The 25,349-nt window shown below is 39.4% G+C and overlaps 1 protein-coding gene across 4 annotated transcripts in view; it reads left to right on the top strand.

Annotated features, from left to right (window-relative positions):
* The window catches only part of SPOCK3 (SPARC (osteonectin), cwcv and kazal like domains proteoglycan 3), a 162,413-nt gene that overhangs the window by 39,203 nt on the left and 97,861 nt on the right, over nt 1-25,349 (top strand). For 3 of the 4 annotated variants that reach the window (XM_048941099.1, XM_048941100.1, XM_048941102.1), the window contains one exon: nt 20,058-20,103. The exons of the other annotated variant lie outside the window; for it this stretch is intronic. In XM_048941099.1, coding sequence (XP_048797056.1) covers nt 20,058-20,103 — 46 coding nt within the window. The remainder of the gene's footprint in view (nt 1-20,057; nt 20,104-25,349) is intronic. 4 annotated transcript variants of the gene reach the window in all.

The following is a 25,349-nucleotide window of genomic DNA, read 5'->3' as shown; positions in this document are numbered from 1 at the left end:
CTGATTTCTATTTCTTCCCTTTAGAAAAAAACAAACAAGAAACTGTTTGACAAGCAAGATGTTAGTCTTTCAAGGGCACAGTGAAACTAGTTCTTTGTGAAGAGACTGTGATGCTGAAGTTGTTTATGAAGAGACTAATGTGATGCTGAAGATAAAAGTTTTACATTTTTTTTTCTCTGCTTCTTTTGTTGATTAGTGGTCCTGCTCCAAGTAAAAGAAAAGTAAAAGTTTTTCCACCAACTGTGGTTTTGGTATTGGGCAGGCATCTTCCAAAAGAAATAAATTAAGGTTGCTATAAAAATTTTATGTTAATTTACATCTTAGATGCTGGCCGACAGGAGAGAAAAAAGAAAAAAAAAAAAAAGTCAAATTATATGTTAGCAACTATTAAAAAGCAGGAAAAAAAAAGGTAGAAAATAAATTAAAACGCATAGTTTCTGTGTAATTCTATATGGTACCTTGTTCATATTGTCAGTCTTCTTTCCTCTCATCAAGATATAGTAGAAAGAGAAGAAATACTCAGAACAGAAAAATTAGTAGCCCACTATATGAAAAAGGTGGATTCTCAAAAGAAGCTGCTTAATATTTTAGGACTCTCCATCTGAAGGAAGAAACAGTGAAGAAGGGTCATTGGTCTGCCTTCTTTCACTTCTGAAAAACTGAGTGTGTATCTGTCTGTGTAGCTATCTGTTCTTGGGTCTGATTGGAGATGGAGCCAGAAAACCATGATTTTGTAAGGATGTCTTTTTGAAGTTTAATGTTACAGTCTTTATTTTATAATAATGATCATCCTCTGTAGAAACATGATCAGTTTCCAGTGCAAAGTATGCACGTTCTGCCCTTACAAGGACTGCATTGCCAGAGGAAGTTTGACCGACAGCCCTCAACTGTCAGCTATGGCAGTAAGGTGAATTCACTAAACCCACGTAGGATGGCAGAAAGGATCTCAGAGCATGGAGTGTTATGAGTTTTTATAAAGCAAGTTTTTATAAAGTGATAAGAAATAAAATGTAACCTTTCTTGTGGCTGTAAAAATTCCACAGTTGGTGGCGTATATTAAAAAATTACTATATAAATTAAGATGCGTATCAGAAAATTAATTAGGTTGGAAAAGACCCATAAGGTCGTCGAGTCCAAACATCATTGCCACTACCATGTCCACTACTGCAGCGTGTCTATAAATGCCACATCCACATCTCTTAAGTAACTCCATGGATGGGGTCTTCACCTCTTTCATGTGCAGCCTCTTTCAATGACTTAATATCTCTTTCTGTGAAGAAATTCCTCTTGACATCTAAACTAAACCTCTCCTGTTGCGACTTCAGGCCATTTCCTTGTGTGCTGTCACTTGTCACCAGAGAAAAGAGGCTGACACTCATCACTGCAACCTCCTTTAGCTTCCTTTTCTCCAAAGTTTTCTCAGCTTCTCCTATTTCTTGCTTTCTAGAAGAAATGTTATTATATACAGGTATTTTCAAGTAGCTTTATTTCTTTTGCTTTGAATAAGTTTGTGCTATATGTCACCAAAATTCCTCCTTTCTTTCTTTAATGCCCTTAGAGGATTTTGCAAAGAAATAATGAGTCTTTAATATATCTGGACTCTTGATTTGTTTCGATTTGTTGGTATATAGGAGAGCTGACACTATTCCATCATATTGGAAATGAATTGGAAAGTTTGGTGCCCGTTGGGTGACATAATTTTGTTGGTGTTTCTTACTATTTACTTTCTGAAATATTACTCTTACTATTCTGATCCTTCTCTGGTAAAACTGCAGAAAAGCATTCTGAATCAGGCCAGTAGAATTTTAAGTGTGCATTTTTTGCTCGTTTGTCTCCATAACTAAGATGACATCACAGTGTAGTGCTGCTAGGTAGACTCATGATAAAAGCATGAGGATTTGATTCGTAATTCTGTTAAGCAAGTAGTTTATTTCTGAAGTGACAGAGAAGGAAATACTGCACATTATTTCTGGAGGTTAGTTTTGTAGTAGATCAGATTTGACTAAGAAATGCCACCAGCATTGCTTCTGCTGCATTGAGCCATCATTTTCATCAAGGATATTAGTTTTTGCTACTGAAGTCCTGTTCTGTTATGTTCTTTATAATTGATAGCTATGAAAACTATGCTGTTTGTAAGATAAATTAAAATCAAATACTATGTCAACATTTCCAAAAAAGGTCCTGCAAAGAGGACTGACTGAAAAAGCCTGATTCTTTTACCTTGTATTTACTGTAGTTCTTGTAGAATCAAAGTAGAGTTAAACAAATAGAACGAGTTATCCATAGTATTTTTTATTCACTGAAAGCATTAGTATCTCTGTTAGTAACTGTGAGGCTGTAGCTGGTTTTTGCTTGAGCAGTCTTCTCAGCTCTGAGTTTTCCTTGGGCAGGGATTTTAGATTCGTACTGGCAATCAAATGTATGATATCTTATTGCCTTTGAAGTGCCATTTTAAATAACAGTTGTTTAGAAAAATGCTTCATTTCAGTAGTGAAAGCATTATAGAAAGAAAAGCTGAGAAACTGTGTTTCCAGTGACAGAAGTACAACCTAATTCTGAACTTCTTTTAATAAATTTTCTCCTCAGTGTTTCCTGAAGAATTAAGCTCTAGGTACAGATGGTCTGTGGTAAACAGTAACTGTCTTATTTCTTGCAGTAATAGATGAGTCAGTTTTTGTGTTAAAATTCAGAACAATATGAAAAATGTAACTAAACTTATGCTGAATGTGTGAAAAGCAACTTGGTATATTTAGTTGCACTTTCAAAGTCTCTTTTCCTGCATATATTGTGTGCAGTCATTAATATAAACTTTATTTGTAATATGAGTAAAGAAACTAATGGTGAAGTCTAGTCTGAAGGTCAGGATAATCTTTGGCAAACCTTTTATTGTATTTAGCATAATGCTTTAATGGTACTTAAAGTAATAGATGTGAGATAAATGTAGGCATTTGGTTTATAGGTCCTAAAAAAAGTGTGTTTAATTTGGTTTTTTTTTCCCTTTACCTTAGCTTAGACTTTAAAATAAGCTTCAGTAAAGAAAATTTTAGAACAGAAAAGACAAAACTGCTTGGAGAGGAAGAGCAGGTCAGCATAGAGCACTTATAACAGTGCTTAATTCAGAAGCTAACAGAGTGAAAGAATGACTAAGAAAAGGTCGAAGTTGACAAGTTGCCTTCTATTCGGAAAGATACCAAAATACATTGCACTGTAAGTTGTACAAATGAAATTGATCCCGTTCTCAGACAGATTTTAGTGCTCACTAATATAATTCTATTTCAAGGCAGATTGAAGGTACTCACTGTACTTGAAACATTGCAGAATCTCAAGAATACTGAATGTAATTTTCCAATTGAACATCAAAAAAGCTAATGTTCTATTTTTATATGGAAAGAGTTATTTCAGTTGTAATTATAGCTACCAAGAATTCAGTCAAACAGTCAAGTCTTTGGTATTAAGTCCCATAGAAGAAAAAAGCTTCTAGCAGCACGGTTCTTTCTAATACAGCATTTCTGCACGAGTTCAACACTGACTTTGTGTGTCACGTACTGAGGCATCAGCAGTTTCCTGCAGCAACTGGCATTATCCTTTGTCAGTCATCCTGGCAAGGACCAAATCTCCTCAGTTTGAGATTAAAGGCAATAATAACCTGCCGTAGGACCTGAGGAACTGAGATAACAGAATGCTTTTGTGGATTGGAAAGGAAATGTTAGGGTGCAATAAGGTTGTGAAAGTAGGACAACATAATTTCTTTAACTATTAGATATCCATTTATATTGTCTGGTGTTTCTAGAAAGAGTTCTAAGGTATCACCAGAAATTTCATATTCATAGAATCCTTTCTGTAAATATCTGAAGTGTGGGACTCAAAGACACATGGCCAACCTCTTTCCAGTGGTCTGTGGGGACAGGACAAGGGGAAGTGGCCATAAACTGGAGAATAGGAAGTTCCGCACCAGAACATGAAAGAATTTCTTCACAGTAAGGAGTGATGGAGCACTGGAGCAGGCTGCCCGAGGGAGGTTGTGGATTCTGTTTCTCTGGAGATATTCAAGAACTGCCTGGACGCCTTCCCTATGCAGCTTGCTGTAGGGAGCCTGCTTTGCAGAGGGGTTGGATTCAGTGATCTCTGAAGGTCCCTACCAGTCCCTAGAGTTGTGTGATTCTGTGACTTCTGAAGGCCATGCAGCCCAACTTGCCTAGCAGTGAGGAGGGACAGCGCAGCTACGTCAGGCTGCCCAGGGCTTTATCCTGCCTCACCTTGAAAGTCTCTAGGGACGGGGCATCAAGCACATCACTGGGCAACCTGTTCCAGTGCCTCAGCATCCTTGCTGTAAAAAATTGTTTCCTTATATCCAACATAAATCTACCCTCCCTGAGCTTGAAGCATTTCCCCCTTATTCTGTCCCCACAGACCCTGCTAAAGAGTCTGTCCCCTTCTTTCCTGTAGCTCCGCTTTGTATACTGATGAGCCACTCTGAGGTCACCTCTCAGCGTTTTTTTCTCCATGTTGAACAGCCCTAGCTCTCTCAGTCTGTCCTCACCTCAGAGAGGTGTTCCATTCCATGGATCATTTTTTGTGGCCCTTCTGTGGACACACTCCAACAGGTCTGCGTCCCTCCTGTGCTGAGGACTCCACATCTGGATGCAATACTCCAGGTGAGGCTTCACCAGCGCAGAGTAAAGGAGCAGGATCAGCTCCCTCACCCTGCTGGCCATGCTGCTTTTGATGCACCCCAGGATACAGTTGGCTTTCTGGGCTTGAGGGCACATTGCTGGCTCTTGTCCTGCTTTCCATCCGCCAATACCCCCAAGTCTTTTTCGGCGGGGCTGACCTCAGTCCTTTCATTGCCCAATTTGTGTTGGTAATGGGGGGCTGCCTTGACCAGGTGCAAGACTTCACACTTGTATTTGTTAATTTTTTTTTCGGTTTTACTTGATAATGATTTCGATACAGTAATAGTAAGCAGTTTTTCTTATTGATTAGACCATAGGACTTGCTGGATCCCCCGCTGTCTGGCCCTCATTTTCCTACCTCTGCTGTACACCTCTTTATTTGTAAGAGATAGGGTTGCATGTTTCTCATTTTCAGCTCCACCTGAATTAGCGTCCTTTATGAGATGTGTGTCTAGTCTTCTGCTCCTGTAAGGGCCCATGTGATTTAATTCTAAGTGTTCATACTTTAAGGAAATCAGATTTTTGGCAAAGGATCTGCAATAAAGGATACAAAATAATTTGGGCAGTACTGATTACTTGGAGTAACAGCCAAAATTGGTGTTTAAAGCTGGAAGTAGAAACTGCCGCATTTTATTGGAATAAAATTTGCTAATGGTGGTATTGTGCTTAACAGATTCGTAAGCATGTAGTTTTAGACAACCATCAAAAGGTATTAGCTTTTAAGGAAAATAAATACCAAGAAAGCAGGGAGTATGAAGAAAAGAAAAACCATAAGATTAATGGGGTAGTATGTCATAAAAATGAAATAAGCAAAATGTGCTTTTCAAATAAAAAAAATAAAAATGTCAAGGAAAATACATTAAATGAATAATAACTCAGAGACTAGGTGATTAGTACAGTAAATTCAGAGAATGTGGTAGTGTCCATTTAGTGTTAAGATGCTGCTGAAGCAGTGTTAATAGACTTCTTATCTTTCAGAAGACTGGATGTCAGTCTCAAATTTGTAATATCTTTTCCTTAGCAGTATTATGCTAACAAAAGGAAGGGGATTTTCTTTGCTCGCACCTGGTCTGCTGAGATTTCTCACTGCAGAACTTTGTCCTTTTGCACATTCAGAATGTCTGAAATGGGAGAGAATCCATTACAACTTTCAGGGAGCCATTTAGAAGTAGGCTCTTTCTTGCTCCCTCTTCCTGTTTTACAAGGGATGCATTGTGAAGCGTCTGACAGTACAAGCAGTTAAAGTTGATTGGCGTTTCCCTTACAAAGCAGGAGCTTAATATCAGACTGCATGTGCAGATGTCATATACTCTTTCAGAACAATGCAGTCACTAATGATCTAGAAGAAAGTGGCCAATTTGTTTGAGTTAAATTGCATGTAAGAGCAATTTCTTCAAGAAATTCAGCACTTGGTGACATGCTTGTGTATTACGAATTGATGAGGTACACATATTTCAAACTTGGTTTTGTGCTTGAAATTCCTCTGCTGAGCTGCCGTTGAACACATTCAGTTCTCTTTTTCTTCAGGCTTCATCGGTGAAAGTTTGTACTTAAAGGGGTTGACAGATTATATTCTCTTAGTGAGAGCTGCATGCTGGGTTGCTCTTCTTCTGAATAGCTGCTTTTCCCAGCAATGAGACTGAGGCCACAGTCTTTGCTGTTATCAGAAATGACCGTTTGCTCTTGTTTTCTTAAGAAACATTGGAAGACACAGCCTTTTTGGAGAAAATTCTTCGTTACTTTCCCTGAAGAAGGCTATTCATGTGCAGCAGCATTGACAATCAATATGCGATGATGAAAGAGATTAGTAAAAAGTACATGATACCAAAGTGTGTTTTTGCCCAGTCACCTCTACTCAATAGAGAGATGAAGAATGAAGTTAAGGGTAGGAGCTGTATTACGCATAAGAAAAAGAAACATCTGAGCAAATAGAGAGAAGAAAATAGGATGTGTATAAATAAACAGAGGAATGAAGGGGCCAAAACCGATACCTGGCTGACATACAGAAGCTGCTTTAGGGCTATTCCAAAATGCAGCTAAAATATGGGCTAGATTAGCTGCTATGGAAATGAAAGGACATAAGGGGAATCTGCATACATGGCGTAATGAAGATTGTAAGCTGTGCCTGGAAGTATTAATAGAGAAAAGAGGAAGCTGGATTTGAGCTTTTTCTGATATTAGTAAATCTACTCCTATCATTTGAAAGATCAAGTAAAGCCACTGTATCTCAGCTGTTTTATAGTTCCTGCTTATGTGTGTTAGGTGAAGGGTGTTTCCATTCCTTTATGTTTCACTGTGACATCCAGGTTTTCTTAGCTTTTTTTAGTTATTTCCTAATTAATGAAGTTAAAAATATATATATATATTTACTTAATGTGAGGTTTTATTTTCAGTGTTGTCTGTTATGTCTACATAAAAAAGAAATCCGCAAGTGTTTAGGATAGCCCGAGCACCTTAATTTTGCTTGGTGCTATAATGGTATATTAGAGAAGAAAACATCTGGATTTTCTTAAAAATTAATTTTCTTTCCCTTGGGATATCATCTGTCTTTGATCCTTTGATCTCTGGTTGTTTCGCGTGGGTTCAGTTTAAACTTCTTGTCTTGTTTATAGAAGTGGTATCATCACAATTCATTCTGTCTGAAACTATATGAATTATATTTAATTTCATTTTGAATAGTTACTGTCAATGCAAAAAGTAATTAGGCCGTACAGTGTTGTCAATGCTATTTATTTAATACCTGCAAGTAGGATGAAGGAAAGTCAGAAGACAAGTGTTCCTTAACGGATGAGTAAAAGCAATTAAATGAAAGTCATGCTACAACTAGCGTCTGAGAAACTGAAAAGCCAAAGAGATTTTTGAGATAGTATTATGATATTTTTTTCTATAGTAGTTTATTAGCTAATACAGAACTTTTATTGGGAAGAAAACTGATTAGGCAAAGTTTATTGTAGGGCAAGTAATTAGTGGTATTGTGAATTCTGTATTTCATTTTCCCTTTAAATATAAGTTGAATGAAAAAATCCAAATCTCTCTGGTACTTGTTGAAAGAGTGGCACGTTTTTAATGCTGTGGCTGTGAAGTGCATTTCCTGTGGTGATTAAAACTAAAGCCTACATTTCTTGTTTGGCACAGGGGACATAGTTAAGCTTGCAGATGTTTTCCTAAGAAATGATCTCTGGCTAAATTTTCTTTAAACAAACATACAGACAAAGGCAGGTATGAAATTCCTTTTCCAGCTGCAGGGTAACTACTTCTTTTCCATGAAGCCAGTGATCTCCAAACTTAGCTACCCAAATGATGGAACCCAATTCCAGTGGTGACGTGCAAGGTTAGAATACTGCTGTAGAATGCATGCTGCTCAAATTCAGTTTTCTTAAGCCACATCTTACATCATTCAGATTGTACTGAATAAGATACAGCTCATGCAGATCTCATGATAATATCTAAATTTGCTAATTTTTCAGCAAATTTAAAAATGGGAACAAATAAAAAAAGGGGACTTGTTAATTGTTTCATTTTTCTTGGACTCAAAAGTGATAGCAGTCTCGCTATTAAGTTGCTTATATGATGCATTTTTACTTTGTCATAAGCAGTAAGATTACTTAATGTTTTCAGATTCATCTAAATAGTGATGATCAGTTTTCTTTGGGGTGGAACACACACTCTCCGAGTCTTCTGTGGTACATCTGAACCAGAACGTAGAAGATGTAAAGTTGACTCTAGTTTCTACTCAGAGCTCTGACAGCTTCAGATATTGGAAAAGCAGTCTATAGAGTTGGTTTTCCGAGGAGCGTAGGGGTTTATTTGCAGAGAGAAGGAAGCAAAATAGTAGGGTGGTTTGTTGTTGTTGTTTTTTTTTCCCCTTCTTTTGCTGCCTGATGGTGTTTACTACTTTGCAGGAAACCAAACAAATATTAATCCAGGAGCTTTATGCTTGTATTCCAGCCGTCAAGGTCAGTTCCTAACTACATTACAGCACTGTGTACCTTGGAGGCAGCCCATCTTTCTCATCAAGAGCTCAAAAGATCTCAGGGTTTGAGCCAGTGGACTTAATAAGGGAGATCTTAATGCTGACTGCGGTTATTGATACATATACAGCCTTTAGCCCATTCTTGAACCTGTTTAGGGTGTTCTTCATTTTCTGTATCACCTGGGAACAGTGGCTGTTCCTTAATGAGCATGGTTGTTGCTCACCACATTAAATGTTATTTTATGACTCACTACAAGGGATGTATTTCTCCCTGTTCTGGCCTCTTTCTGGTAATGCCATTCTGCTACTGCGAGAAAAAAATCACTTTTCAGCCCAGAAGAAAACAGTTACTCATCAACTATACAAAATTTAGTCTCATGCTACTGAAATGAATGTACTTCGTGTAAGCAGTTCTGTCTGGGGGAATTTCTTGGTTCAACTACTGTGTATTTTCTTTTGACTTGTGGTGTTCCTCATACAAGCTTAGGCAGCCCAAAACTCCAGAAGTCTTCAGAGCAATACTTTCAGACATGTACAACAGAGGCATTTATCTGTTTATTTTGTTTCAATGCAAGCCATGTTTTCACAGTTCCTTGTGCTTTGCATTATACTTGCACATTCTACGCTCTCTCAAGTCTAAATGTTTTGATTAGGCAGAGTGATGTGATGTTTGAGTAATGCCTAATGTAATGACATACTGTCTTGATTTGAGTGCTGCAGGAGAAAAATAAATTTAAATTTCTAAATGCTAAACCATTTTAGTCCATCTTTTAAATACTCTTCTTTGAACCTGTTTCTCTGGACTGTAGTTATCAACACTGTGAGTCTCTGACAAGTTTCAGCTGACTAGCAGTTGGAGTCATTCAGATCTAACAAAACTGTCCGGCTCTTTGGATTTTCTTGCATTGTGGGATCTGTTAATCAATTAAAACAGGGCAAATGGTCTCTTTCATTCTGCAAATGGTTATTTATTGTATCAGTGTGTTCAATCTGTTTGACTGATATTTCTTAGTTCTATTGGATAATGATGCATCTTGTTTAATTCCCAGAGTAAGATGAAATAACACAGGTTCTTGTCATTGGGGATGTTTTATTTCAGATAATCCAATCCATAAGTAAACCTACAAGGTATCAAAGATTAGGTTCTATTGAGGAATATATGATCTTCCCTTGAACAGATAATGCCAAAACAGTTTTGAGGAAGCTTTTAAATTTTAGTAGTATTTTTTAAAGGTTTGGAGTAGCAGCATGCTTGACATCGTAGCTAAAGCAATTCAATTTAAAAATGCTCCAGTTCAGCGTTCTTACTCAATCTAAATATGAATTACAAACTCAAGTTTTTGGTTAAAGCTGCAGAGTGGAGGTAATCTTACAGTTGTTCTTGCCCTGTTGCCAAATTAGTATCCTGTTGTCTTTGTATGGAAATTAAGAAATCATTTCTAAAATGCACAAGCAAAATTTTATGCGCTTAGTGTTCATGCAGATATAGGTAGAGATTATTTCTAAAACCAGCAAAATATTAGAGGTAAATATTTTATTAATACTGATCTGTGGATAAAATAAGAGTGAGAAAATGTTAAATAGCATGTTTTGAATAAGCAAGTACCAACAAAGCTGTGTTTTGTTAGTTGTGGTTTCAGCAATGTACATATGTTCCACTGTTAAATAATTGAATCCTTATGTTTAACTTACAATTCTCTCTCAATGTTATGCATGTAGACATGTGTACATATCAACAATTCTGAGTTGAAGAAGAAAGAGTACACTTAGCATCCTGTTATGTCATGCAGTGTCTGTTAATCTGGGTTTGTGCCAGATTGGTGGAGCAGAAGATTTTAGGAAGTTGTGAAATGGCTGTAGAAGGGATTCACAGAAAATATACCATTAGTTTAAGCCCTTCCCAGCATGTCCTGGGATGGCAGGATGTTTTTCCAGCTACGGATGTTGTAGCTAAGTAACTCAACGTGGCGTTGAGAAATGCCATGTGTGCTAGTAGTTTAGAATGTCAGCAAGTATCTTCCCTCAATCTTAGGGTGAAATTTTGAACGATTCCATATATTAGTATTATTCCGTATTTAAACTATCTTGTGATTTCACATGAATGAATAGTATTTCCAGTATGATGCCTTGTTATCATGTTTGTGCTGTGGCTAGGAATTAGGAAAATTTGAATATCTGCCTCTATTTTTATGCAAGACTGACCAAAGGCAAAACACGGCTACCAGGTTATTCATTCACGTGTGTAAAGTATTTTGTATGCTTTATTCCTTGATTTGTAATTTCCCCAGAGCTCAGTAATAGGCTTTGTAACAAATGAGCTACAAACTGCTGCATTAGGTGTAAAATATTTGCATTATACATAAATAAATACTTCCTGTAGTGGGCAAAGATAGCAATGACATCCCAAGTTAAACTTGCTAAAGTGGGTTCCTCTTGCATTTTCATTGGCAACTATTAAGTTTGCATCTCTGTCTGAGAAAAGCAGCATTTGCAGACAGTGAAAAAATGTTTATATTCTGCTCATCTGTAAAGCAGTGCATGTATGTTACTCAGAACTAGATTCGTGCTGTGGGATCAGATCTGTTCTCTTTAGAAGTTCTCAGCCATTTGGGTAGCATGGCTTATCTGTCTTACTGATTCCTTATGTAGATGCTGTGTAAATAAGAAGAAAAAATGTAATGGTGAGGATACGATGGCTTCTTTGAGGATTGTTTCTTCACATTGAAATTTTTCTTGCTTTTCTCTACTTAATGACTACACTGAAACTGTGGTATTCAGAGTTTATTGATCGTGGGACTGTTGGTGGGAATATTAGCTCAAAGGTGCTAATGGTGCATGTATTCTAGGGCTCTATTATCTGATCCTCTTGAATTCCTTGTTTTACATATACAGCTACACCTGTCAGGAGCAGTTTCTCTTACTTAATTTAAAAATAAATTTGTTTCTTCAGTAACAAGCTAATGCACAAAAATTAATGAGGGAGGTGGTTCCAGAAAGAGAGGAACAAATACATTAATGAACAAAAACTTCTTTGTATTGTGAATTCCAAGCTCTGTTAAAGAGTGAAGAAAAAAATAGAGAAGATAATGATATTCCTTAGTTTGTCCTTAAAGTTGGAACCTTATTTCGTGTAACAGTTAGATTCTGTCTACCAGCAACTCTTAAGTATGTACGTACATCGAGAAGCTAATACTATTGTTCAGTTTCCTTTGGCATCTGTAGCTCAACTTCGGGGATGCAGAACTGGAATGTACTTACTTTGTACGTAGGGATGTGACCTCAGCCCTAGCATCTCAGGATACGCAGTGGCCTGCAGACAGGGCTGTGTGCTTTTACCTCACATTTCACAGGTCCCACACAGGATGGGGGAAGGCGGTAGCCTTTGACAGGTGAATTTTGTAAAGAAATACAAAGCAATACTAACTTTCAGTAAATGCAAACTTGTTCTTTCTTTTTTACCCACAGTAGAAACTTTGGGACCTGACTGAATATAGTGTCAAAAGTCAAAAATGATAAAGAGGTGCTCAGATACCTCGTTTTCTATTAGAGAGATTGGGTAATTTTTTACAGCTACATATTGGAAGACAAAATGATTTTCCTAAAGGCTTGGAGAAAGTATTTGTCTTTTAAAATAAGATATATCAGAATCTTATTTAGATTACCTTAGAATTACCCTTAGAATACCTATGGTAACATTTTCCAATAAGTGGAATTAGATAATTTAAGGATTACAATGGTATTTCAACCATCAAAATCGTGTTGCACTGTCAGTGATCAAAATTTATTGTTATGTATCTGATAATCTTGTGAAATGAGTTTATCTCCCTAAAATTCCCAGTGCACTTGCAGACATTGCTTTTTTTTTTCTTTTCTGTTTATTAAAAAATACCTTCTTAATGTTTTATCAAACATAAAATTCTGTTCTTATACATCTTATAAACGTATTGCCAGTAGAATCGGTGAAGCATGCTAATAGCTTCCATCAGAGAATACATCATTTCTGTATTATTAGTTTGATTGCATACAAACAAAGCCATGTAATGACTGTTGAAAAACAAGGTGTGTTTAATGTTCATACCGTTTTTCATAGTCAGTTGTGACTGCTTTTTTCTACACTTGTTTGTATGTAAATTAGCATCATATATTCATGAGACGTGCTGATTGATGGTATTTTTAAGCTTTTGTATCATTGAGGTGTCTTCACATAGCATAATTGGAAAAGGACCCGTAGAGGCAAGAGGGCACAGAAAGGCTTTGAACTTGATGGTTTTATTGATGAGTTAAAATCGTAACTCCTGAGAGTCCCTGTTTTGAATCAGAGAACAGTTTGCATATACTGTGAATAACCTTGAAGTATAAAAACAACAGCAATATATATGTGTGTGTGTGTGTGTGTGTGTGTGTGTGTGTGTGTATATATATATATATATATATATCTCTGTGTGTGTGTGTGTGTGTGTATATATATATGGGTAGGTAGGTAGGCAGGTCTATACTGAGTATTTCGTCTTGGAAGTCAAGTGCCTGGAAATGCATTCCAAGCAAATTTTTTTCATTGATCTTTACAGGGACTGAGATGAGATTGTGGCTTGTGGCTCCCTGGATCTACCTTCTTAAGTTTTATTTTTTAATAAGCTAGATTTTGTTTTCTTAAGAACACCCTGATGTAGTTCACCATAGGTGATAGCCTCACCGTAATCTTGGCCATTTCTTGCAGAACAGTGGGTCCATTGTCTTCACCCTAAAAGAAGTGATATGAGCTCTCTGTGTAGTCTGTTCTTTATTTTAATACCACTATCATTTGCCCTTCTCTTCTCCAGACTATGCCACTGCATACAGAACTCAGGAAATAAGTTTTTGCTCTTGTTACCAATGGTTTGTACGTTAATGAATAGGCATCTGTGTCATCTGTTTTCATCTATTGTCTCAACTCTGGACTTCATTCATGTAGTACAATTAACGTCCTCCTCACATATTGAATCTTGACAGCATAGCAGGACGAGTGCGACCAAAATTTGTTTATAAGGAAAAGGCAATTCTTGTTTATTTAATTTTTATGCATAGTAATCTCTAGGGTATGCACTTTTAAAGAAACAATGCTTTCTAATTTTTATAGGAATCTAGCAGATTCAGCTTTAGTATTAATTCACTCCTCTTCAAAAAGTTGTCCAATATTCTCTCAGTATTGGTGAATACAAGCTTTAGTGAGCATTTGGTATTTCCTGGCAAATGATTGCAAAGCTGTGCTGTTGAAACCTGCTGTTATTAACGCTGATAGTAGCAAATAGACAGCCTCCACAGAAATCTTTGTGAATGAGATCTGTGAAACAGAGGGGGCTGAAAAGTGGTGGCTCTTAGCCCAGCCTCATCAACAGTACGAGAAGTGTGAGGCAAAGAAAAGGGAGCGGGATGCACATTGAGCACAGGGAGGTTGGTGCCAGAGTTGCTAGAAGCAGTTTCTGATTCTAATTGTGTTGTGCCAGCCCCGTGAATGCAGGCCTTGCGGGTGGCATGGCCCTCAAGCCATGAGCAGCAAAGGAAGCTGACAGCAGCCTCTCTGGAGGCTGGCACTGAACGACTAACTAACATCCTTTCACTTGTCATTCCTGTGCTCTACTAGAGGCTAGATGCCAGAAAAATAGGAAGGGAATGTATAACAAGACTCAGTGTCACCTAATGGCATTCAGAGTTTGTTCCAAAGGAGCAGAGTCGTGGTTGATCGTTGTTTTGGAAATAGTTCTCTCATGCTGATTGTTTCATACATGGGGCTCATCCTTAGGATTACCTGATTCCAAGGTATAAATACTGGATATGAATTGCATTGCTATTATCTGTGTCTGAGGTGTTTTGTGCACTAAGCTGCTTCTTTTAGGTAAACTAACTGTATTTCTCATGGGCTACATAAGCTACAGAAAAAATGTCAAATCTGGCAATAGTCAGCTTTCTATGCCACCCTGTAAAAATCTTAAAAACTGTTGTTTTGTTAAGTCAAAGAATAATAGAATGGACTGGGTTGAAAAGGAGCACAATGCTCATTTAGTTCCAACCCCCTGCTGTGTGTAGGTCACCAACCAGCAGACCAGGCTGCCCAGAGCCACATCCAGCCTGGCCTGGAATGCCTCCAGGGATGGGGCATCCACAGCCTCCTTGGCAACCTGTTCCATTTCCTCTCCACCCTCTGTGTGGAAAAAATTCCTCCTAATATCTAATGTGTATCTCCCTCCCTCTCCTTGCTGGCCACCCCTTTTTTAATGCAGCCCAGAACACAGTTGGCTTTCGGGCTGCAAGCATGCACTGCTGGCTCATGTCTAGCTTCTCACCCACCAGGACCCCCAGTCCTTCTCAGGTCTGCTCTCAAGGGTTTTTTCTCCCAGTTTGTATGAAAACCTAGGATAAATCCAAGCAATACATATATTTTTCTTTAAACGTTGTAGCTCTGTCATTATCACCCTGACTTAGCATAATGCTTAAAAGTGCATAATTTTTAGACATGGCTATTAGCCCCATGATACATAGCTAATATTAGTGCAGTGTGTATGCTTTAGATAGAGACTTGAATTAATTTCATATAGTTTTAAGAAGAGCACTAAGGATGAATTTTCTATTTAAAATACCTAGCTATAATTACGTAGGTAACATTGGAAAAGCATTATGGATATTGTGACAAATTTGTGACTTCGTTGCATATTGCTTCAGTACCTTCAGGGCCTTGAATGTGCCCAGGACAAACCTAAGAAAGTCCCTGAAGAACATAAGAAGTTCGATTCTTTCCAGAGAGGTTTCTTTTTGCATTTATTCAAGGCTCAAGGATTGGCTAGATACTGTAATGCTATTTGTATTTCACTGCTAACTGTGTATTTGTTCATTCAGTTTTTAATACTAATCTTACCTTACAATAATGAAAAATGAGGCTTTGTAAATTCATATTATTCCTTTGATGATATCCTAAAAAGAATATTGAACATTTCTATGGTCTACGTTTTATTTACAGAAGGTCAGGAAAGGTCGGAATGTAACAGGAAACCACTTTTTTAGTGGGTTAAGTAGCACTAGGAATATTTGTAAAAGCATCAAACTGTGAAAGTTGTTGAACCTAGTGCCTTACTCAAGAATGAGAGTCAATTGACTATTCTCCCTGTTTATAGAGGTGTGTGAAGGTTTTGTTTTACTGTAGTAGACAAAGTAGTGGACTTCAAGTAATGGGTGATGTGAAAATTTTAAGTCTTCAGGAAAATCAGTGGAGGTATGTGATATTTTTGTGTAGTATATCGAAATAGATTTGTGTTGACATTTAATTCGATGTATTAAAAAAGACCTCAAATTCTCAAGTAGAAGCCATTTTTCTGAAGGCTTGAGTTCTGTCGGTTGATACAGGGCAGAGTGACACACTTGAATGACATGCTTAATTCACCTGTACAATAAAGAAGTGCTTGGATACACATATTGGATTTGTCAAGTTTTCTTCATTACACTTCACATTTTTTATTTTATTGTTGCTGAAAATCCTGTAGCAGCAGGAGTAATGGAAAAAGTCGGGGGGGAAAAAGTTGGGAAAGTGGGATAACAGGAATGGTATAGAATGCTTTTATAAACAGAAATGTGTCAGGTGGTCTCTTGGTTCTAAAACTAAAAACCTCCTACAGGTACATTGGCCAGAAGAGAGAGGCCAAAACAGGCGTACCTACTTTGGTAAATTTAAAAGGAGAACTGGCTTCAACAGATGAAGAGAAAGCTGAGGTGCTGAATGAGTTCTTCACCTCGGTCTTCACTGGTGGCCAGGATTCTAGTCTTTTTCACGTCCCTGAGCCCTGCATTCCCAAACCTCTACGTGGGGACCAAGGAGGTAAATCCCTCCCCACTGTAAGGGCAGAGCAAGTCCGAGAGTGCCTCCTTAGACTGAATGAATACAAGTCTATGGGGCCGGATGGCGTGCATCCCAGGGTCCTGAAGGAGCTGGCTGACGTGGTTGCCGAGCCGCTCTCCATCATATTTGAGAAGTCGTGGCTGTCAGGTGAGGTCCCAGATGACTGGAGGAAGGGTCACGTCACTCCCATATACAAGAAGGGGAGCAGGGAAGACCTGGGGAACTACAGGCCGGTGAGTCTCACCTCCGTGCCTGGGAAGATCATGGAACAGATCCTCCTGGACAACATGCTCGATCACATAAAGAATGAGCATGTGATCCGAGAGAGCCAGCACGGCTTCACCAAAGGAAGGTCATGCCTAACTAATCTTGTGGCCTTCTATGATGGAGTGACGGCATTGGTGGACGAAGGGAAGGCGACCGATGTCATTTACCTGGACCTGAGCAAGGCCGTTGACATGGTCCCCCACCACATCCTCATCTCCAAATTGGAGGGAAGTGGATTTGATGGGTGGACGACCCGATGGATAAGCAATTGGTTGAAAGGCCGCAGACAGAGGGTGGTAGTCAATGGCTCTATGTCCAGGTGGAGGCCGGTAACAAGTGGTGTCCCCCAAGGGTCTGTCTTGGGACCGGTGCTCTTGAACATCTTTATTAATGACATCGATGAGGGAATTGAGTGCACCCTCAGCAAGTTTGCTGATGACACCAAGCCGAGTGGCGCGGTTGATACGGTGGAAGGAAGGGATGCCATTCAGAGGGACCTCGACAGGCTGGAGGGCTGGGCTCGGGTGAACCTGATGAGGTTCAACACGGCAAAGTGCAGGGTTTTGCATTTGGGCCGGAAGAACCCCAGGCACCTGTACAGGCTGGGAGGAGCGGTCCTTGAGAGCAGCTCGGCAGAGAAGGACCTGGGGGTCCTGATGGACGAGAGACTGAACATGAGCCAGCAGTGCACTCTGGCAGCTCGAAAGGCAAATGGGATCCTGGGCTCCATCAGGAGAGGGGTGGCCAGCAGGGACAGGGAGGTGATTGTCCCTCTCTACTCGGCTCTTGTGAGGCCCCATCTGGAGTCCTGTGTCCAGGTGTGGAGCCCTCAGTACAAGAAAGACATAGAGATTTTGGAAAGGGTCCAGAGGAGGGCGACTAAGATGATCAGGGGGCTGGAGCACCTCCCCTATGAGGACAGGCTGAGGGAGTTGGGCTTGTTCAGCCTGGAGAAGAGAAGGCTGCGGGGTGACCTCATTGCAGCCTATCAATACCTGAAGGGAACCTACACCCAGGAGAGGAGTAAACTCTTCAAAAGGGCTGACAATAGCAGGACTAGGGGAAATGGATCCAAGTTGAAGGAGGGGAGATTTAGGTTGGATGTTAGGGGGAAGTTCTTTACAAGGAGAGTGGTTAGGCCCTGGAACGGGCTGCCCAGGGAGGTTGTGGATGCCCCGTCCTTGGACGTGTTTAAGGCCAGGTTGGACGGGGTCCTGGGCAACCTGATCTGAATGTGTATGTTTGGTGGCCCTGCCAGGCAGGGGGGTTGGAACTACATGATCCTTGGGGTCCCTTCCAACCCGGGTGATTCTGTGATTCTAGAAATATCTGAGATTATGTTTGGGATTTGTGAATTTGCCTGTGGTATGGAGAAGGTTAACAAGAATTGATTTATTGTCTTTTCCAATACAAAATGAAGGCTAGTAAAATGATCTGAGTGTGTTCCAAATCATGGGTGGAACCTCTGTCCTTTTAGTCTTATGTTCTACTTATAACTTTTCAGCTTTCTAATTGCAAGTAATATCTGAATAGGTTAATTTTGGGCAAACGTTACTGCTTTAGCAGAAATGGATGGAAGATCCAGCTCTTTCTGAATAAATCTTACAATAGCACTCTTTAGTCTAAATAAAGTTTATGAAGAAAAGATGATGAAAATGATGTATTTTACTGTTTCAATGGCATTTCCATCCTAACTTCTTTCTTTAAGATACACAAAAAAAAAAAAGTCTCTCTTTTTATTACTTCATTATTCGGGTAGATTGTATGTAACATAACAATTGTAGGAAGAAAACCTTTTCTTTGTAGAAAATCCCAATATGTTTGATGCAACAGAGAAGGGACTACGTGTGGCCATTTTGAGAAAAATGTGAGCTCCAGAGAATAAATGAGAAAGTGAAAATAATTATTAGATGCTTTGGAAAAATGCAGAAGGAAGGTAACAGAAAATTGAAGATTTTCTGTTCCTACCCGATATTCCTGTATAATGCAATTAAATGTAATGTATGTATTTTAAATTAAGTGAAAAAAAAAAAATAGAACAGTCCAGTAAAGACATTCACAAATTCTTTTTGCAAGGATTGGAAGCTTTACCAATACGATCTGATTCATGGAGGAGATGCCTCAATGTAGTTTACTACTAGGATGAATAAAAGTGGAAAACACTGTCATAATTGTGGTTTCTCCTCATCTCTTCCAGTGTTTTAAACTCGTTTTATTTGCAGTATTTATTTACATAGTAATTAAAAAGGCAGTTATCATTGTTCATCTGTGCAGCATTGAGTAAAAGAGTGCACAAGTATGCACTCCTATCTTAGATTCTACTCGGTACTTCCAGATGCTGCTCATTTGTCTCTTTGCGTTTCAAAGGAGGCGTTCCCATAAAAACAGTTTTTACTAATAAAACTTAATCAGTGAAAGACAGCTTAGGATGCAACCACTTTTTTTCCCTCTTTGAAGTAAAATTATTGTCCTACTAAAAACCAAAGAGCTTTTTGTTCTTGTGAATGTACTTGCTGTTTGATCATTCTTTTGGCTGTGATTATGTGGTTTTGACAACTGTGTGAGCTCACATTATCTCAGTGGTTCTAATTTTTCTAAATTGAGGTTTCTTGGTGATCTTTCAGCCAGTTGGATAAAACTCCTGGATAAAACACTTAAGCGATTCACTATAGTTAGTGAACTCAAATTTATTCATAAATTCAAATGAGTACAGTCTCACGTAATTAGAAGGATGTTTGATGTTTAGGAAAACGATTTGTAGGAAATCGAGTTAATTAGAATTATTTAATGGCAGATTTTACAGTCGAAAACTTTAAAACAATTTCTTTCTCAAATTCATTTAGGATTGTTTAGAATGTCATTGTATTGAATTAATAGTGACGTTGATGCTTTAGGTTTGAAAAATTAATCATGGAAGATGTAATTAAGATATTCAATATCTCAGAGTACAATAAAGCTACTGTAGTAATTTATAAGCAGAACTAGAAACATATATAAGTGCTTTGAGAAATACCTATTTTCAGTGTTAACAAGTAATATTGCTTGTGTAGCCTTTTCACTTGATGAGTGCAAATGACCTCTGAAAAACACTGTTTTATTCTATGTGTGTAATTTGTCCCATTATGATGACTGTAATCTTTTTCTCATTTGTTTTTCACTGCTTGCCTTTTCTAGGAAGTAGAGGTTGGTATATATCTTGTCTTCTACGATCAAATGACTTTTGGATGTACATGCTGATTTATTGTATCTTACTAAATGTAGGTTGTTTCTCCCTCTCCAGGATGATTATTTTCGCACATGGAGTCCGGGTAAACCATTTGATCAAGGTAAGATTCTGCTACTATTTTTTTGTTGTTTGGTTGAAGATTAAAATACTTACAAATGTGTTCCTGTTCTAGAATAACTCTGAAACTATGAGTTTGTTATCATCTCACTCTTCAAATGATTGTTACGAAAAGGGAGCAGAAGTTGATTTGTAGCCTAATTGTTTTACATCTATGACTTTTGCAAGCTTTTATTGATTAGAGGCTGAAAGAGGGCAGTAGCAGACATGCTTAAAGTTTTTCTTAGCTAAACAAGTTAATGGGATTTGGGTCTTGTTTTGTTTTACGAGTATACTTAAAGCCAGCCACCCCTTGTCTGATGGAGCCCAGGATACTGTTGGCCTTCTGAGATGCAAGAGCACACTGCTGGCTCACATTCAGTTTTTCATCCACCAGGACCCCCGGGTCCATCTCCCCAGGGCTGCTCTCAAAGAGTTCCTTCTCCTAGTCTGTATATGTATCTGGGATTACTCTGACCCAAGTGCAAAACCTTGCACTTTGCTATGCTGAACCTCATTAGGTTTACACAGGCCCACCATTTGAGCTTGCTGAGGTCCCTCTGGATGGCATCCCTTCCTTCTAACATGTCAGCTGCACTACTCAGCTTGGTATCACTGGCAGAATTGCTTAGGGTGCACTTGAGACCATTGTCAATGTAATTGATGGAGATGTTGAAGAGCACTGCTCCCAAGACACCCTGGGAGACACCACTCATCACCGGCTTCCATCTGGACACAGTGCCATTCACCACAACCCTCTGTCTATGGCCTTCCAACCTATTCCTTATCCACTGAATAGTCCACCCCTCAGATTTCTTATCTCTCCAATTTGGAGATAAGGATGTGGTGAGGGACCATGTAAAGTGCTTTGCACAAGTCCAGGTGGATGATATCGGTTGCCTTCCCAGTCACCAGACTGGTCAGGCACAAGTTTCCATTGGTAAAATGGAAATTGGTAAAACCATGCTGGCTGTCTCAGATCACCCGTGGTGAGGCTCCCCAGCCTGTAGTTATCTGGATCCTCCTTTCTTGCAAATGGGAATGATGTTACCTTTTTTTTTTTGGGGGGGGGGGGAGGGGGAGGGGAACTTCGCCCAACAGCTGTGACTTTTCAAATACAATGGAGAGCTGCTCAGCCTCCCACATCAGCCAGCTGCTTTAGGACTCTGGGATAATGCATGTCATCCAGACCCATAAACTTGTACACGTTCAGTTTTATGAGGCAGTCTCAGATTTGCTCTGCCCTTACAGCAAGGGGGATTTACTCCCCCAGTTCCAACCTAGAGGCTCAGGGATGTGAGCTTCAGGGACATGAGACATATATGAGAATCCTGGCTGCTAGTGAAGACCAAGGCAAAAAACTCATTTAGTACCTCAACCTTCTCCGTATCTGTCGTAGCCAGTTCTCCTTTCTCATTTACTGAAGGAGGTACCGAAGGCTCTCTGCTTCTACTGCCCAATGTACCTATAGAACTCTTTCTTGTTGTTTTTAACATCCCTAGCCAAGTTCACTTCCATCTTCCCCTTGGCTTTCCTAATCCTCTCTCTGCAAGTCTGGAAAGCATCCTGTGTTCTCCCCAGGTGGCATGCCCTTGTTCCCATAGTCAGTACAACCCCTTTTTTTCCCTCAGCCTGACCAGCAGATCTTTGCCAAGCCCTACTAGTTTTCTGCTTCCCTTGCCTGCTTTCTTATTCAGAGGGGGAGAGTGCTCTCAAAAAGGCATCTGTAAAGAGTGGCCAGCGTTCTTCGTCTCCTTTGTCTCTAAGGACAGCTTCCCAGGAGATCTCATCCAGCAATTCCTTCAGCAGCCTGAAGTTCACTCTCCCAAAGTTCAGGGTCCTGGCCCTACTCTTTGTCAGGCCCATGTTTCTTGAGATCACAAACTCAACTAGGACATAGTGGCTGTAGCCTAGGCTGCCTCCAATCTTTATTGCCTTCAATGATCTCCTCTGCATTAGTGAGTACTAGATCCAGCAGCACTTCACCTCTGGTCAGTCTATCCAGTACTTGAACCAGAAAGTTATCATCCATGGACTCCAGTAATTTCCTGAATTTATCCAGTAGATATCTGGATGATTTAAATCTCCCCATCAGGACAAGTACCTGGGAGTGGGATCCCTCCTGCCGCTGAAAGAAGGCCTTGTCAGCAGGCTCACCTTGATCAGTCCTATCCCTACGTTAGTCCTCTCCCTAATTCTGACCCACAGACTCTCAGTCTGCTCCTCACCATTTTTCACAGAGAGCTCCTCACATTCTATCCACTTGTTTAACACAGAGGGCAACTCCCCCACCTTTCTTACCTAGCCTATCCTTTCTAAAAAGGCAATACTCCCCTAAAAAGGCATACCCTCTACAGTGGTATTCCAGTTAAGGGAGTAGTCACACCATTCTTCTATGGTAGCAACTGGATTGTAATTTTCCAAGCACATCATGGTTTCCAACTCATCCTGCTTATTTCCCATGCTGCATGCATTAGTGTAAAGACACTTCAGCTGGGCTTTCTGACATGCTACCTTTCTAGAGGGCCTTCCCACAAACTTCTGGGAGGAATCTGAGATTTCCCCCAGCTGCTTCCTAGAGGAGCAAGAGAAGATTTCAGATGGGGGTTGGCAACATTACTTTTTCTGAGGAGTCTCTGCAAGATCTCACAGGACAGTTCAAAGGTTTTTCCCCATAATCTCCTGGTGTGACAGTAACGCAAGCCTTCCTGTGTCCTGCTCGGCTCTCTTCCCCTGTTGGATCTAATATAAAGCCCTGGACTACTCTCTCAACTCTAGTGAGCCTCATTGTATCCCTTTTCCTCTTCCTGCCTGCAGCCATTAGACCAGTGCCGAGTAAATTGTCCTGTGGTGGCACCAGCCTCTCTGCCACTTACTCATTACCTGGGTTTTCCTAGCCTGCTCCATATCCCTTTAAAACCAAGAAGCCAACAATAAAATCAAAACAACTGAAAAATTTGGAAGCCTTTCTAAAATGATAAGGACTACAGTTATGATATGTAATAGCAGGTATTGTAAAGAAACGGCATAGTAGCAAACTGTAAGTACTCTTCGTCCATGTTTAACTAAATCCCAGTACAAGTGATCGTAGCATTGCCCAGTAGTGAACAACCATAGTAAGGAAATGAAGCCCAAAGCTGACTTTCCACAGGGTGACTTAAAAAAGGAAGTTAAATTTTGACTGTATGAGAATAAGAGAGTGTTATTACTGCACAGACTTTGCTTGTCAGATCCTAGTTGGAGTGGCAGTACTCTTTTGTTGAGTTAGTGCCAATATGGTGAGAGAAAATAAAACCCTGAAAATGTATTGTTTGACTTGTTGAATAGTTCTCATCTTTTGTGGTTGGCATATTTCATTTATCTATTTATTTACTTATGTTACTTGTTTGGTAAATTATGACCGTGTCTCTTAGAGTAGGACTTCCCACCAGGTTTGTCACTTTTGAATTTGTCACTTTAATTGAGGTTTACCATTTGAATACAGCAGGCTTGTTTTGACAGCCTGTGTGGGAGAGGTAAGAGAGGAAGGGAGGACAAGTTTGTGTTATTTGTCACTGCTCTCTGAATTATGGTGATTTTTGTGTGGATTGGTGGAAATTTAGAAGTGTTAGTTCAGATCTATGGCAGACTGACAGTGCTGATTTCACAAACCATAGTTCTCTCTTCGTTGTATGCTAATACATTAGGAAAGTTCTTGATTTTGGTCCTCCCGACACCTCAAAGAAAGATTTGCTTTCCCTTGATCAGTGACTTCTTCTCATTGCAGGACATTCATTTCAGAAGCAGGCTTTTCATTTCACTAGAAAGTACCTTAGGGCTTTTTTCTTCTTTGGCTTTTGACAAGGAGGTGTGGTGTGTGGATTTGCTTTTTGTGTAAGAACAGTAATAAATAATACTTTGATTAATGATTTAATGGTAGCAGTGCCCTTGATCAGAAGATACTGAGTAGAATGCACTGTAAATTTTGCTAGTGATTTATTTAGTTATCACATACCTACTATTTTTTTTTTTCCCAACTGGCTGTTGGTTTTGCTGAAGATATTGAAGATAGAAGCTTCTACATGCTCAGGCTTGTTACATTACTCTGAGTTATTTGGGAATCCTGATGCTAATGTTTGTAGAATACTTGCCTGAATTGAGCAACAGACCAACCAGGTTAAGGTTACTTTCTAAGCTTTGTTAGCAAAACGCATTGTATATTGGGTGGTGAATATTTCAAAAGCGTGCCTACAGGTTTCAGATTTCTATTTTCATAGACTTGTTAACTGAAAATTAACACTGAAGAACAAAATGCAAATGCTGTTTTGTTCTTTCATCCGTGTTGTACTGCCTGATTTACAACTGAATAACAAGCAGCGCTAGCTGGGCACTGTTTTTAATAATAATAGGTATGCCACAATTCTGATATATAAGCAGTTTTGTCTTAATTTTTCAACCTTTTGCAAAAAGATTATCAGGTATTTTTACCTGCCGGCGCAGACCTTTTCAGTTTTAATAACATAATAGTTCTCCCACAGTTTTTGTCAGTGAATTAACCTCAGCGGGAAACGCTTAGCCTGAATTTAGCAATTATACTGAACTGAGCTATATGTTAAAAGATCTGCAGTTTCTCCCACTTTGCTGTACTCTGATTGACACACAGATATTCTTTATGATCAGTGGCTTGTGTGGTGGTGGTGGTTGGTTGTTGGTTATGAGAGTGACATGATGCCCTTGAGTAGAACTGGGAATAGTACTGAAAGATAGAAGGTTTCCCAGTCAGTATCTTGTTGTCTACGTTGTCAGAATTGGCTTCCCTGTACTTTCAGAAGTGTTTTTTGGAAACACAACAAAGCACAGAAAACCAAGTATGCAGTTACTATGTACATGTTTATATGTCTGAAGTTCTCTCTGTTTAGATGAGAAAAATCATAGAATCACCAAGGTTGGAAAAGACCTTCAAGCTCATCCAGTCCAACCATTCACCTATTCCCAGTAGCTCCCACTAAACCATGTCCCTCAACACAACATCCAGCCTTTCCTTGAACACCCCCAGGCTTGGTGACTCCACCACCTCCCTGGGCAGTCCAAATGACTGTGTGGTGTTTTGTGGGAAGAGCCATACGTACTTTGTAAGTGAGGGAACCTTATGAGTCAGTGGCTTAGGAGTGAATGTAATGTGATGGCTAAAGAAATCATGTCTCTCAGGATTCCCTGTGTTTGCCGATAAAGGAAATACAACAGTGATTCTCAGCACACGTCTTCTCTTTG

Source organism: Lagopus muta, chromosome 4 (genome assembly GCF_023343835.1).
Source record: "Lagopus muta isolate bLagMut1 chromosome 4, bLagMut1 primary, whole genome shotgun sequence".
Taxonomy (NCBI): Eukaryota; Metazoa; Chordata; class Aves; order Galliformes; family Phasianidae; genus Lagopus; species Lagopus muta.
Note: the sequence above shows the minus strand (reverse complement) of the source record. Positions and strands in the feature narration are given on the sequence as shown.